The sequence below is a fragment of the Mauremys mutica genome, chromosome 1, assembly GCF_020497125.1.
Source record: "Mauremys mutica isolate MM-2020 ecotype Southern chromosome 1, ASM2049712v1, whole genome shotgun sequence".
Lineage (NCBI taxonomy): Eukaryota > Metazoa > Chordata > Testudines > Geoemydidae > Mauremys > Mauremys mutica.
In genome coordinates, this window is record NC_059072.1 from 302,455,114 (window position 1) to 302,469,213 (window position 14,100).

Consider the following 14,100-nt stretch of genomic DNA (forward strand, 5'->3'; position numbering starts at 1 on the left):
CTTAGGATGCATAAGGCAAGGTATTTCCAGTAGAGACATGGAAGTGTTAGTACCATTCTACAAGGCACTGGTAAGACCTCATCTGGAATAATGTATGCAATTCTGGTGTCCCATGTTTAAGAAAGAGGAATTCAAACTGAAACAGGTGCAGAGAAGGGGTTCTAAGATAATCTGATAAATTGAAAACCTAATTTATAAGAGGAGATCAGAGAGCTTGGCTTGTTTAGCCTAACCAGAAGGCGGCTGAGGGGGAGATACAATTGCGCTCTATAAATACATCAGAGGGATAATTTAAATAAATACCAGGGAGAGAAAAGTTAAGTGCCAATGTGGACACAAGAACAAATGGATATAAACTGGCCATCAACAAGTTTAGGCTTTAAATTAGGTGAAGGTTTCTAACTATCAGAGGAGTGAAGTTCTGGAATAGCCTTCCAAAGGAAGCAGTAGGGGCAAAAAACCTAACTGGCTTCAAGACTGAGCTTGATAAGTTTCTGGAAGGGGTGGTATCATGAGATTCTGAACTCCCATTTTGTACTAAAATATAGGCAGGATCAGGCCCAAGAATAATATTCTGTGCTTTATACATAGCACTTTTCTCCAAGCCTATCTCAAATGGGTTTACAAAAGGTGATACAGTAACTCAAGTTACTGTCATAACAAGATGAGATGTCACACATATCTTCACATTACTCAATGGAGTTAATGTGCAACACAGTGCAGCACAAAAAGTTCCTGAAAGTATTATCACTACATAATAAATTCATCATTGAATAATTTTCACAGGTTCCTTATATTCTGCATGGTAGCCGATTCTTTTAACAGGTACGTGTTTGGGAAGATACCATTGTCTTACACTATGCAATAGATTTTGCTTAAATATGTAGAATCCTATTAAATTTAATTTTCTGTCCAACTTTCCCCAGGTTTGCCATTCAGTAGAGCTTCGCAGTATATGCTTAGTGAAGAGAATAAACTACCTTCCACCATTTTATTCTTTTGACAGTTACATGCAGTCTCTGCTCAAACAGGGCTTGACAGTGTCTGAAAGTTAGGTCTTTAACTTCAGTTACATTCAAGTCGGTTCAGTTTGTTAAGGAGACAGCTGAAAGCATTCAAGTATGTCTGAATCAGAGGGACCAACATATGTATTGAATCTACTTTTCAGTGTACAGCAAGGGCTCAATGAAGGCCCTTGCAGTACATAGTGAGTTGCTGTGCCTGAGTTGGGACAAATAGCTGTTATACCTGTATAAGACTGGATCAGACCTACTGCATCCAGGAGTGCTGGAGAGAACAATGCTTACTAGAAGTCTTTGCTTCATCTCTAGCAAAAGGGGGCTAAACCTCCATGGGATGACAGATTCGCTTTCCCTAGAAGTTTCCAGGATCTGCAGGACTGGGTGGCCATATTCCTCTTCCTTCAGTGGCTCCTTCACACTTCCCTTAGAAAGAAGTATTTGAAGGAAACTCCAACTTTGCTGTGTTTCTTATACCCATCCCAGGGCTATTTCTATTGGAGGGCAATATCTGGCCCTGTATCTGAAACCTAAAATATATTCATACAAGACAAGTTACTATTTAGGAATACCTTTGCACCTAGTAGGAAATCTTAAAACAAAACCCATTAGCTGCCACAAAGGTGATGCTGGCCAATTTTTAAAGCTTCTCTCCCATTTCTGCATAATAAAGAATAGCTGGAATTTGTTCAAACTTTCAGAAACACACACACTAAGCAGTTTTGGGTTGCAACCAAGCTTGAGAAATGTCTGACAAAAAGAGGCATTGAGAAAGTTGTAAGCAAGTGAAAATTAGGGTTCAGAGTAAGATTTAACTTGTTACTATGTTTTTACTGCTGCACTGCTATACCAGTAGACTTTTCCATTTAGCAATGCATTTGTAAAAGCACCCATCACCATGGTATCTTGGTACTCTTTCAGTAGATTTTATTCACAGAAACAATTAAGTTACAGATCCTCTGTTTTATAGAATTACCCAACAGCCTTTTTTCTTGGATTTTTTAAAATAAATATTCTGTACTGACAATGATCTAAGAAAAACAAACATCTAGCTTAGGAATAGTCAATACAAAAGCCATTCTCCAACAATTCAAATACTGGAAATTCTGGAGAATACAGATAAACCAGAGGAACGTATTTGAGGAAGAAAAGGACATATCCTAGCCTCTGAAGCCTAACCATGTGACAGGCAGAGGGTCAGCTTCAGAACAACAGCCTGGAGCCAAGAGGCCAGATGCCATTGCTGGAAGAATTACTTCATCTGCTTGTCACCACCTATGCCTACAAAGTGACTGTGACCTCTTTCAGACTTAGGTAGTCAGAGTTAAAATTTTACTTACAAATAGTGATCTTCATTAAACATTTCTCTTCTTTGCTTTTCTTGTTGCCTTCTTTTTTCTTCCAGTTTATCAGCCTGCAAAATTGAAGAGATTAAGAATTAAGTGAGAAATGAATGATTTCACTACTTATTTTTGTTTTAATAATCCATTAGCTTTCAAACCCAAGCATACAATAGCCCAAATCACAGCAAAAATATTTTAAAGAGGGTTCAGCCTAGACTGTACTCTTAAAAACAGACCAATAGTCAAATACCTCCTGGCAGCAGGGTCAAAAGACTAATTTAACATGTACAAAAAAATTCAGTATAATAGGTCAGATTTTCATCAGAGACCCAGTTATGCGTCTTAATTCTCCAGCCACTAAATCAGGTTACCACTACAATAAATTAATTTGACGTAGGTTTCCTTGAGGTTGCTTTGAGAATGTGCTCCATCCTTCGAGATGTGGGGGTGGTGGTTGGCTTACATACTTATATACCCCCATTTCCATACTGTTTATCCTAGTATCTGTATTATACGGATGGGGAACAGAGACAGAGACTAAATGTCTTGCACAAGATCCCAGAGGAAGCACGCAGCCGGGCAGGGAATTGACCCAGGGTCCTCTTAGTCTACTTCCCTAACCCCTGGACTATCTTCCCTCTCTAGGAACTAGCACTGCTGGCTTATAGCAGCCGACAATGCATGCCAACCAAAGGAACTCTCAGCTGACAGCTGCAGTTAGATTCTGGCAGTGCAAATGAGTCAAAGCCAACAGAATAGAATCTGGCCCAAATGGTCTAATTAATCCCAGGTGTTCAGATAGCACATCAGAAACTGGGTGATAACTTGTGCACACAAGTACACAAGCATTTGCTGGTACAAAACCAATTTGTGCATGCAAATCACTGAAAAAGTGAGTTCATTAGAGATCTGAAATGCAAATGTATGCACATACATATGGAAATCAGATTTTTGGCTTCTTAGGCCAAATTATGGCTGAAGCTGAATCTATGCAGATAATGGGGAGGAGGGGGACGGCGCGCACACAAACACACCCCACATGTGTTCTCTTACTGCATTCAGGACTCCTCTACATGGGGAAATTGACTGGAATGGAATAGCTGCTGCTGAATAAGCTATTCCATAATAGCTCCCCATATTAGCAGCATTCTTGAATTAAAAACCTTTATTTTATTCCAGAATAATTACTCTGCTTTGGAATTGCATTAATTGTTCCAGAATAAAAGAATTTATTCCAGAATAGAGCATCCCCATAGGGAGTGGTTCTGCAACAGTTTATTCTGCGATAGCTACTCCAGTCAATTTCCTCATGTAGACAAAGCCTTAAATACTATACCCACTGAGAAAGTGTCAATTGAAATTCTGGCTCCAAGAAAATCCATAGTACATTCAGTAGCACAAATAATACAATATAGGATCTCCAATCTAAAACTGCATACAACATTTAGAAGCCAGTAGCATAAAGCTGGTCTGTGGAGGGCTTTAAAAGTAAGCAGTATAAAATTTTGACGTAATAAATAAATAAATACTTTGCAGCAGCACAGAGGTATTTCCTCTAAATTAATTCCAATGAAAAAGGTAAGTAGCCACGTTTTGTGCAACACATTGTCTCTGGATGACCAGTTAAGACACTTCACTGTATTTTAAGCAAAAATCAAGAGTTCCAAATTTTCATTTCAATCCTGCTATATTTTTAAATTGTAAGATGCCTGTTTGGTGAAACATTAAGTTTTCAAACCACAGGCACTGATGTTACAGCATACCAGACAACTATCCCTAATTTTCAAAATGATGGAAAAGTATTGGACAAACAGGTACTGACATCTGATCAGACAGTTACTTTGCCTTAACTGAATTCAGGGTTTTTTCCCCCCTTTTAATATATATGGCTAATGAAAGACTGTTTGGAGGCGGCTTGTGAAACAAATCACTACAGTAAGTAAATCAGTCTTCAGCTTGCACTGAGTAAAGCCATATCTGTCTAATGTCTGCCGATTGCACCGTATTTTGTAAGTGGCTCAGTAACTAAATGAGCAAGTGCAACAGTGATGTGGGCATAACTTGGGGGCAGATTTTGAAGGAGAAAAAAAAAAAAAAATCAAATCCTCATTCAGTAAGCTACCCCTTAGCTCATGTAAGCGTATCAGAATGAAACACTATAAGCAGAAGTACTGAAATGAACAAAAATACTAGTGCATACAGAATTAAAGAATGCAAAGCAATTAAAATAAAAACTATCTTGATACAGGTATCAAAAGCAGAGAAGAGGCCAGAGCAGGGGTCGGCAACCTCTGGCACGCAGCTCACCAGGGTAAGCCCCCTGGTGGGCCGGGCCAGTTTGTTTACCTGCTGCATCGGCAGGTTCGGCCGATCGTGGCTCCTACTGGCCACGGTTCGCCGCTCCAGACCAAAGGGGGTGGTGGGAAGCCATGGCCAGCACATCCCTCGGCCCGCAGCGCTTCCCGCTGCACCCTTTGGCCTGGAGCAGCGAACCGCAGCCAGTGGGAGCCTCATGATTAAAATCCAGAGACTGAGCTCTGGTGCCTCAGTTAATAACAGCAATATGACAGTGAGACTAAGGTGGTCTATGAAGTAGCCAAGATTCAACCTATTTAAGGTTTCTATGGTAGGTTAAAACCAATATCCATTCATTTCTGGGTGCATTTAAAGGAAGCCTGTGCAAACTGTTTGGCACACAAGTAATGTGCTCCATGTAAGCAGAGCCCCTCACATGGGCAGATAAATTTTTTACAACTTAGAACTTTTTTTTTTTTAATCCCTGCAGGAATCCACAGTTGTGTCTCAGTGTCAAATATACCAAGAGTAGCTGACGGATGTAGAAAAATCAACAGGGACACATGACTTATCCCTCATCGATGAAGTATCCATGCCATACCTGGCCCTAAAATAAAACTGATCAGTGTCAGAGGAAATCTGAGCACACCAGCTATTGTCAGAGTGGCTTCAAATGCCGCCTTCCACAAAAGGTAGTATCACAGGCAGGCTTAGGTTGACCAGATAGCAAGTGTGAAAAATCGGGACTGGGAGGGGTGGGTAAATAGAAGCCAATATAAAAAAAAGCCCCAAATATCAGGACTGTCCCTATAAAATCGGGACATCTGGTCACCCTATGCGGGCTTCCATGAATAAGGACAATGCTTGTTGAAGGGAAGTTGGCACCCTGACCTCCCAAAGGGACACATGGACTGCTCACTTCAACAACAGATCCATTGTCTCAAGAATTTAACCACCAGATGGTCGTGAGTCCATCTTACTGGCGGTGTTGGAAGGCTCCCCAGAATGATGGAAAACTCCCTAGCACTGCAGGACTCAAGAGGGCACTATTGGCTGAAACACCAGCCACGTTTGTCTCCTCCAGACATATTTTTGTTCATACAGAAAAGCAGGGATTTGTCACATCAGAGTGATTTTGTGTATGAAATAGAAACTGCAGGAAATATTGGACTACAATGGATAAAGGCAGCAAGGATTCTCCAATAACTACCATGCAGAATAGGGCTTGAACTAACTGGCCACTGCACTAGCCTTTCACCTCTATCAGTTTAGCTTGAAATCCTTGCTTAGGTCATAAATGAAAGTGATCTCAAACATCATAAAAGCACTTCACAACTGGCACTCTCTCTTCAAAGAGGGCCAGGACTAGAACAGCTGTGGTACTGTAGATAAACATGTTGGAGTGCATTAGGAGAGATGTGTGTAGAAAGGCTGCAAAATTCCTGGCTTCAGCAAACACTAAAAATGAAAAAAGCCTGCTAGTACAGTTACTTGTTACTAAAATACAGAGCACATTGATAAGACAAGATTTAATTCCATATTGTTTTCTTTATTTTAAATGGAGAGAACCGCCATTTATGAAGACCCTTATTTAGAGAGATACTCACAGCAAAAAGTTAGTGACGTGCAATAGTATTCTCACTTCATTTAATTTGAATCTTTACACATTTAACTATGTAACTTTGGAATATGTGTAGGAAATGCTAATGGAATAACATTAGACCAGAACATGCCAGACAGAGAAAACAGATCTGACCCAATCATACTGCGTTTGATCTCAGGAAACCTTGCTGCTCCAGAAACAGATGCTTTCAGAAGTTTTGAGCTATGAGTGGGGATGTCTTGTTCAGGGTTTTACACCTGTACCATTTACACTGATGGTATGAGTTCAGCTTTATCTACCTCTCCCCACCCCCAGAAGCTTTTGCAGGATTTTTATTCTAAAGACTCTACAATAAAGTTCAAGTTAGAAACTTAAGTTTCTATCAGGAGGAAGTTCTCATTCTGAAGGGCCTCTGGAACTAACCCCTGTGTGGGCTTCTGAGACTTGAAGTCTATAAAGCTCAGCACTATCTGGAATTGTAAGAGTCTCCTTAAAAGGCACCAGGAATGCTTCCTCTGGTCATCTATTCCCTCCATTCCTACAGATTAGGTACATCCACATACATGGAAAATGGACATCTTCACTAATATCAGATGGTCTCCAATAAAATTTCTCAGCGAGTGCTCCAGCATCATCACCTAGACAAGAGGAGGCTGATTGGGAGGAAAGGGGGGGGGAGGGAAAATGAGGAAGGGCTTGCGGGATTTACATAACTCAGCGGTATTTGATTAGCAGTCTTGAAGATTCTATATGGAATCTCAGGGAGTCTGCAGAGCTGATCTGTGCTCCTCATACTAGCCTGGATTACAGGTACAATGAGCAAGATTGATGATCATTCCTAGCCTAGGCTGATAGACACAAGACAACAAGGAGACCACCAGGCAAACAAATCAATTCTGTAAAAAACACTGAGATCCACCCTTCTCCTGTCCACCCTATTGTGCCTCCCAGTAGCAAGGATAAGAAGAGACTATACGATTCTATTTTCCCTCCCCAGAACAAGAATTATTCTCTGCAGCAAGAGAAGGTAGGAGATGACATTGAGCAATATCACATACAGAGGTTGTATCTATACATAGTAACATTGATTTATGATGCATCATCCTTACACAAACTCCTCTTTATTATTTGAGCATCTCAGCACAATGTCTAACAATCACACATTATTTTGTAGCTCTTTCCCAATAAGCATGAAACTTTCACAGCTGGAGAACAACCTTGCCATTCATTGCCCCTGCTGCCACAGCTATCTAGCCTTTCAAACAGTCATACAATTTATTTTTATTAAATGAATAGTGACTTTGCCTGAAAAAAGAAAATCAGAAACCTCGCCCTGCCCCATATCTTATAGAAATCCTCCTTTTGATCAAAGACATGCACCTAATTGATGCTCTGCAGGTGCAGCTGGCAATTCTTCTAGTTTTCAGCTAGATTAGATATCATTTGCAAACAAAACAAAAATCAACCACTGTTCCATGGATAGCCAGGGCCAAACACTGTTTGACTCAGCAGGGACAAAGTTCTAAAGAATCGGGAAGCTTATTCCCTTTATTTTTACTTTCTTGCCTTCCCTACCCATTTCTTCTTCAGATCACAAGTGATATGTCTGCAACCGAGCTGAGATTGTTAGGGGCACAAGCCAAATCAACAACCTTCTGTGGCTTTGTAGTTCACTGCAGATCTTTTCTATCAAACAGGGTGGATTATTCAGGATGTTAATACATTTCAGTCAAAATCCCCACCAGTCCACCGGTTACTACAAAAAAACATCTTCAGACTAGCTGATTATTTTTAAAGTTCCCTTTGATACCTATTTACTTATTTGGTTTGCAAGATTCCCCAACTTGCTTTAAAAATATGAATTTAATTCTAGGAAATAAACAGTTTGTATGGTAGAGGTATTTGCTATGATATTGCACTTTTAAACGAAATCACTATTTAGAATTTTACTACCTACAGGCCTATAAACATTTTACATTCTATGGATGTGAATGCCAGGAAGCTGTAAAAGTAGGAAAACAAAACTGCTACATCAATACTTTTTCCGGGTATAACTGTAGTTACTGCAGACTTGAAACCTGTCCAGTTGTCATGGACAATAATTCAATTTATTATATATAAATAAATAAAATGAGTGAATAAAGTTTGTTTCCCTTTCCCCCTCCCCCATCATAAATGCTCATAGAAAAGCCTGGAGAAGGGGGATTTTTGTGCATGGGCTTGTAAATATTCATGACAGTTTTGCAAGGTTCCAGAAGTAGCCATTGAAGGCCCCAATACTGCAAGTTTTATATTCCCCATTATAGACAAGTTAATAGCAAAAGAATTCCTGAAGTAACTCTGGGAGTCTAGTAGTTTTGATCTCTAGACTGAAGATTATTCTTAAAGTGGTTTTTGCTACTTGACCTTAAAACCTAAACTGTGCCTCCATGACACAATCACTAGAAGATTCTTTATTGTCATGTTATATTCTGAACGAAGTGCTACCATATCTTAAACAACAACAAAAACCTGAAAGGTTATTTATGAAGGTTTATTCAGCTGTAAGATGTCACCAGGAAGACTAAGAGCTTCTTTGTAGAAGAGTCTGTAGATAAGCGAAATAAACTACTGAGGAGTACTAGAATGGAGGGAGTTACCTTTTGTGTAGTGACTGACCTTAGAAAGGAGGCCATCTTAAATCAAATATTAATGTATATCTGGAACTGTGACATGCTGCTCTTGAAAAGCAAGGGGCCTGCAACGGAGATGCTTTTAGGCTGAGCTCACATTCTTTTCTCAGCTGATAGGCTGAGTATAGTCTAGAGTCATGAGCCCAAATTCTGGCCCCTCCTCTGACCACTTTACATAGCTCCAGAAGACTAAGGGGGCATTCTTCCTGCACAGGGGCAGTGTACAAAACCCTAAACTGACCCCATCACAGTCCCTAGTACAGGAGTGAGAGTACTTTACAATCTGGAAATTTTGGCCTGTGGCTCAGCTGGGAGGGTTGTGGGGGTAGAGGGCTGCTATAACTTATGCTAAAGGCCGTATTAGCCCCCAGAGGAACCTAGACTCTTGAAAGTGCAGCACAGAATCTGCCTCGGGACTTTGAAGGTCAAGAGATCGCTATGTGACAAAGTTAGCCATGCAATTATTTTTGACCGAAAGATTGGGGGGGGGGGGGAGAATAGCTTGGAAGGGATGGTTTTGTGTTTCCCAAACAGGTCTCTCTAAAAATAATAATAATAGGAGACATACCCATCTCCTAGAACTGGAAAGGGACCTTGAAAGGTCATTGAGTCCAGCCCCCTGCCTTCACTAGCAGGACCAGTTTTTGCCCCAGATCCCTAAGTGGCCCCCTCAAGGATTGAACTCACAACCCTGGATTTAGCAGGCCAATGCTCAAACCACTGAGCTATCCCTCCCCCTGTAATCTTTTAGAGCATTTTAATGTCTGTTTTTGCTTCTGTAAACTGTCAATACATACTAATTTTGTATTCTAAAATTGAAGTCTCCTGTAATCTGCATAAAAGTGGTTCTAATTAGTCTCCTGAGAGTTTCTTAAAGACACCGTATCCCTGTCCTCTGGAGGGAAGCAGAGACCAGGGGTGTGAAGTTGTGTCAGCATACAGAACATTCTCTGTCCCAAGTAGCATCAGGAATGGGGAGAAAACTTCAGCAATTATTGCTTTCTTAAAGATTGGGTCCAACATCTTGGCGGGCAGGGCGGGGGAAGGACAATTGTCTCTTTTACCCCATAGCTAATGATGTCCCTGGCAGAGAGAGGCAAAAGGTGGAAGCCTGCATACTGGAAAAGGGAATGTGAGAAGGCTGCAGTTTGCCTTCCAGAGCAGAGCCACAGAAGGACCTAGGGGGATCATTATGGGCACAAGGTAATCTCACAGGCAGCCTTTTGAATCCCTAATGTATCCAGAAGAATGGAGGCTGATGGCATTGAGCAGACAGACAACCTTTACAGCCCTACACAATGGGGATTTGGGGTGGGGGCAAAGGGTGGCCCAGAGAAGATTTTCCCAGAAAATTTTTCCAATTTTTGATGAAAAACAATGCCACATGGTTTAATCCAGCCATGTTGGAAAATCATAATTATATCTTGGACCATTTTACATGTGTTTACACTGTCTTGATAAAACATTTTGGTCCAAGGCTCATATACAGATGGGACATTCAAGCTAGTCAGCTAGCACAACTCTGATATTGCAGTGCTGGCATTACCACTGATGCAGGACTGCAGATAGAAAGAGAGCAAAAGAAGGTAGGCCCGATAGCATATCAGTGAGCATTGCCAGGCACACTATCAGTGATAGTGTGGCTGGTAGGTCATTTATGTGTAGATGGGGTGTCACAATACATGGGCTCTTAGAGGCGACATGTGACCACATAGTATTATTTAAGAACTGGACTCTGAGGCTTCAATAGGTCCATGGATTTCATCCTGAGCTTCCACAACTTCTTTTGAAGTGCTCCCGAGATTGGGGTAAATACTTCCCAATAAAACCATGTCTGCACTTACACTTGGGGAGGTTTGCATTTCAGAAGAATGGACAGGCTTGAAAGTTTGCAGTCTGGAAGAAGGAAGGGATACCACTTGCCCCTGGAGTTTCAGTGGAAAAAGTGTAAACCACTGTAAGGAAAATCGGTTTCACCATGACCTCAGCGTATGGAGGCATTTCCATCTGAATTTGCATGTTTACATCTGAAAGTGCAGCATTACAGAAGTTCGCCATAGGCATTAGTGGTTCTCAAACTGTGGGTTGGGACCCCAAAGTGGGTCACAACCCCATTTTAATGGGGTCACCAGGGCTGACAGACTTGCTGGGGCCCCGGGCCAAAGGCTGAGCCCCACCGCCCCAGGGCTTCATACCTGGGTGGCAGGGCTCAGGTTCCAGGCCCTCTGCCTGGGTCTGAAGCCCTTGGGCTTTGGCCCACCGCCCAGGGTGGAGGGGTTCAGGTGGGCTCAGGCTTTGGTCCCATCTTGGGGTCATGTCATAATTTTTGTTGTCGGAAGGGGATCATGGTGCAAGAAAGTTTGAGAACCTCTGCATTAGAGCATTGTTCTGTGCCTTCTCACCCTTAGTTCTGCTCTTACAGTGGACACTGTAGATGAAGCCATAATGGCTTCATCTACATCAGTGGGACAACTAGCCATCTTCATTTCATAAATTCAAAACACATCATGCTACACAGCCGGAGGACAAGTAAAATAGGGTATTTTTGTATAGCTGCCAATGGTGAGCATTCTATTTAATATATAAAACACCTGTCCTTCAGCCTTTTGAAGAGATGGTGTAATTCTATAGATACATTCGCTGAATCAGAGCAGTTATCCTTACTGTTCTCAACCAAAACAAAAACCAAGGTGTATCAGCCAACACAAAGGGATATTCCACTGCACCCTTCACCTCCAGAACTGGTTTGTTTACCATTTGGGCCTCCAATATACCTTGTTTTGAAGCTAGCACGATGGAGTATACTCTCAGGCCAGTAGGTGATCCATGGTCCAATAGGCACATCATTCTGGTCTGGTGACAGTCAGTCACAGGTACTTCTGGCAGATTTAACAGGTTCCTCTCTTAGAGAGAGGTGCCACAGTGGTTCCAGCCCTGCATATCTTCTTGATTAGAAATAACTGTTCCCCTATTAGGTATACAATTCAAGTAACTGAACAGCTTTCATGGCACCCAGAACAACCTGCTTCCCTACTAGAGCCACAGAAATCAAAGTGAGTTTGTGAGCACAGCACAACGTTAGCCCAGATTTCATCTAAGGGGATATGCTAAACTTCAGATGAAGGACCAGATCCTCAGCTGGTGTAAATCAGTATAGCCAGTTTACATGCATCAAGGATCCATCCCATAAGGTTCATCCAAGTAAAGCACTGTTCCAGTGAGATATTTTGACTATTGCAGACTCAAACAAGTCTTACCTTTTCTCTTTGAATCATTTTCATTGTCAGGATTTCAGCTTCTTCAGTCTCCTTCTTGATTCTTGCATATTCTTCTCTCTTCAGCTATATGGTATGGGGGAAGAACACATCCAGAGACAACGCAGTTTGTCTTTTGTATTGTACCTCTTCCAACCCTAAATTTTGACTCTGATGAAGTTACAAAGAAAAAAAAAATCAAGCATGTGTGCCTCTTCACTGTAATTAGAGAACAGAGACACGAACTGTACAATAGCTCATCCATTATGTTAGTTTTGAACAATCTGTTATCAGTAGGTGGTTATGCAAGCATCCATACTGGGTCTCAGGGGTCTGTACTGGGCCCAGTCCTAGTCAACATATTCATAAATGATCAGGAAAAAGGGGTAAAGAGTGAGGTGGCAAAATTTGCAGATGATACAAAACTACTCAAGGTAGTTAAGTCCCAGGCAGACCGCGTAGAGCTATAAAAGGATCTCTCAGAACTAGGTGACTGGGAAACAAAATGGCAGATGAGATTCAATGTTGATAAATGAAAAGTAAGGCACACTGGAAAATATAATCCCAGCTATACATATAAAATGATGGGGTCTAAATTAGCTGTGTCCACTCAAGAAAGATCTTGCAGTCATTGTAGATAGTTCTCTGAAAACATCCACTCAATGTGCAGCGGCAGTCAAAAAAGTGAACAGAATGTTGGGAATCATTAAGAAAGGGATAGATAATAAAACAGAAAATATCATATTGCCTCTATATAAATCCATGGTACGCCCACATCTTGAATACTGTGTGCAGATGTGGTCGCCCCATCTCAAAAAAGATATACTGGACTTGGAAAAGGTTCAGAAAAGGGCAACAAAAATTATTAGGGTATGGAACGGCTTCTGTATGAGGAGAGATTAATAAGACTGGGACTTTTCAGCATGGAAAAGACGACTAAGGGGTGGGGGAGAGAATATGATAGAGGTCTATAATATCATGGCTGGTGTGGAGAAAGTAAATAAGGAAGCATTATTTACTCTCTCTCATAACACAAGAACTAGGGGCCATCGAATGAAATTAATAGGCAGCAGGTTTAAAACAAACAAAAGAAAGTATTTTTTCACACAACGTACAGTCTGTGGAACTTCTTGCCAGAGGATGTTGTGAGGGCCAAGATTATAATAGGATTAAAAAAAGAACTTGATAAATTCCTGGAGGATAGGTCCATCAATGGCTATTAGGCAGGATGTGTAGGGATGTGTCCCTAGCCTCTGTTCGCCAGGAGGTGGGAAATGTGCGACACGGGATGGATTGTTTGATGATTACCTGTTCTGTCCATTCCCTCTGGGACACCTGGCATTGGCCACTGTTGGAAGACAGGTTACTGGGCTAGATGGACCTTTGGTCTGACCTCGTATGGCCATTCTTATGACGGACCTTTACAAGCACGTATGCCCTTTATAATGAGGATAAATACTTACATGCCCTGAAACGTGGGTCGCTGTGTTGATTGACTGGTTACCATTTATGTAGCATGTTGAAAATATGACGGGCAATGTTGGTGGCATTATCATTAACCTCATTACTTTAGACGTTATCTGCAACATTGTTTACACAGACTTATCTAACAGTCTTCTCATTTTCTACATTACTGGGAAGTCTTTCAAGTCCACCTTTTCTTTGTCTCTTTTGAACTCTCATGACTTCTATTTCTTTTGTCAAACAACTGGGAGTTCATTTTACAGCCACATGGAACAGTGGCCCTCAGAGGGAGAAAAAACAAAAAACAAACAGTATTTCCTAAATTAAACTAAAAATTACATGTATTCCTCCTGACCTTTTGCTGGTATTTAGATTGCAGGTGTTTGATGTGTTGTTTTTGCCTAGCTTCAGCCTCGGATTCTCTTCCACCTAGAAAATACAAATTGCATT

At 41.3% G+C, this 14,100-nt stretch overlaps 1 protein-coding gene across 1 annotated transcript in view; it reads right to left on the bottom strand.

The window, feature by feature from the left end:
* The window catches only part of EPSTI1 (epithelial stromal interaction 1), a 77,500-nt gene that overhangs the window by 42,655 nt on the left and 20,745 nt on the right, over positions 1 to 14,100 (bottom strand). Inside the window, exons 4-6 of the mRNA XM_045012780.1 lie at positions 14,006 to 14,079; positions 12,190 to 12,273; positions 2,360 to 2,433 (exon numbers count right to left, since the gene is read on the bottom strand). Coding sequence (XP_044868715.1) covers positions 2,360 to 2,433; positions 12,190 to 12,273; positions 14,006 to 14,079 — 232 coding nt within the window. The remainder of the gene's footprint in view (positions 1 to 2,359; positions 2,434 to 12,189; positions 12,274 to 14,005; positions 14,080 to 14,100) is intronic.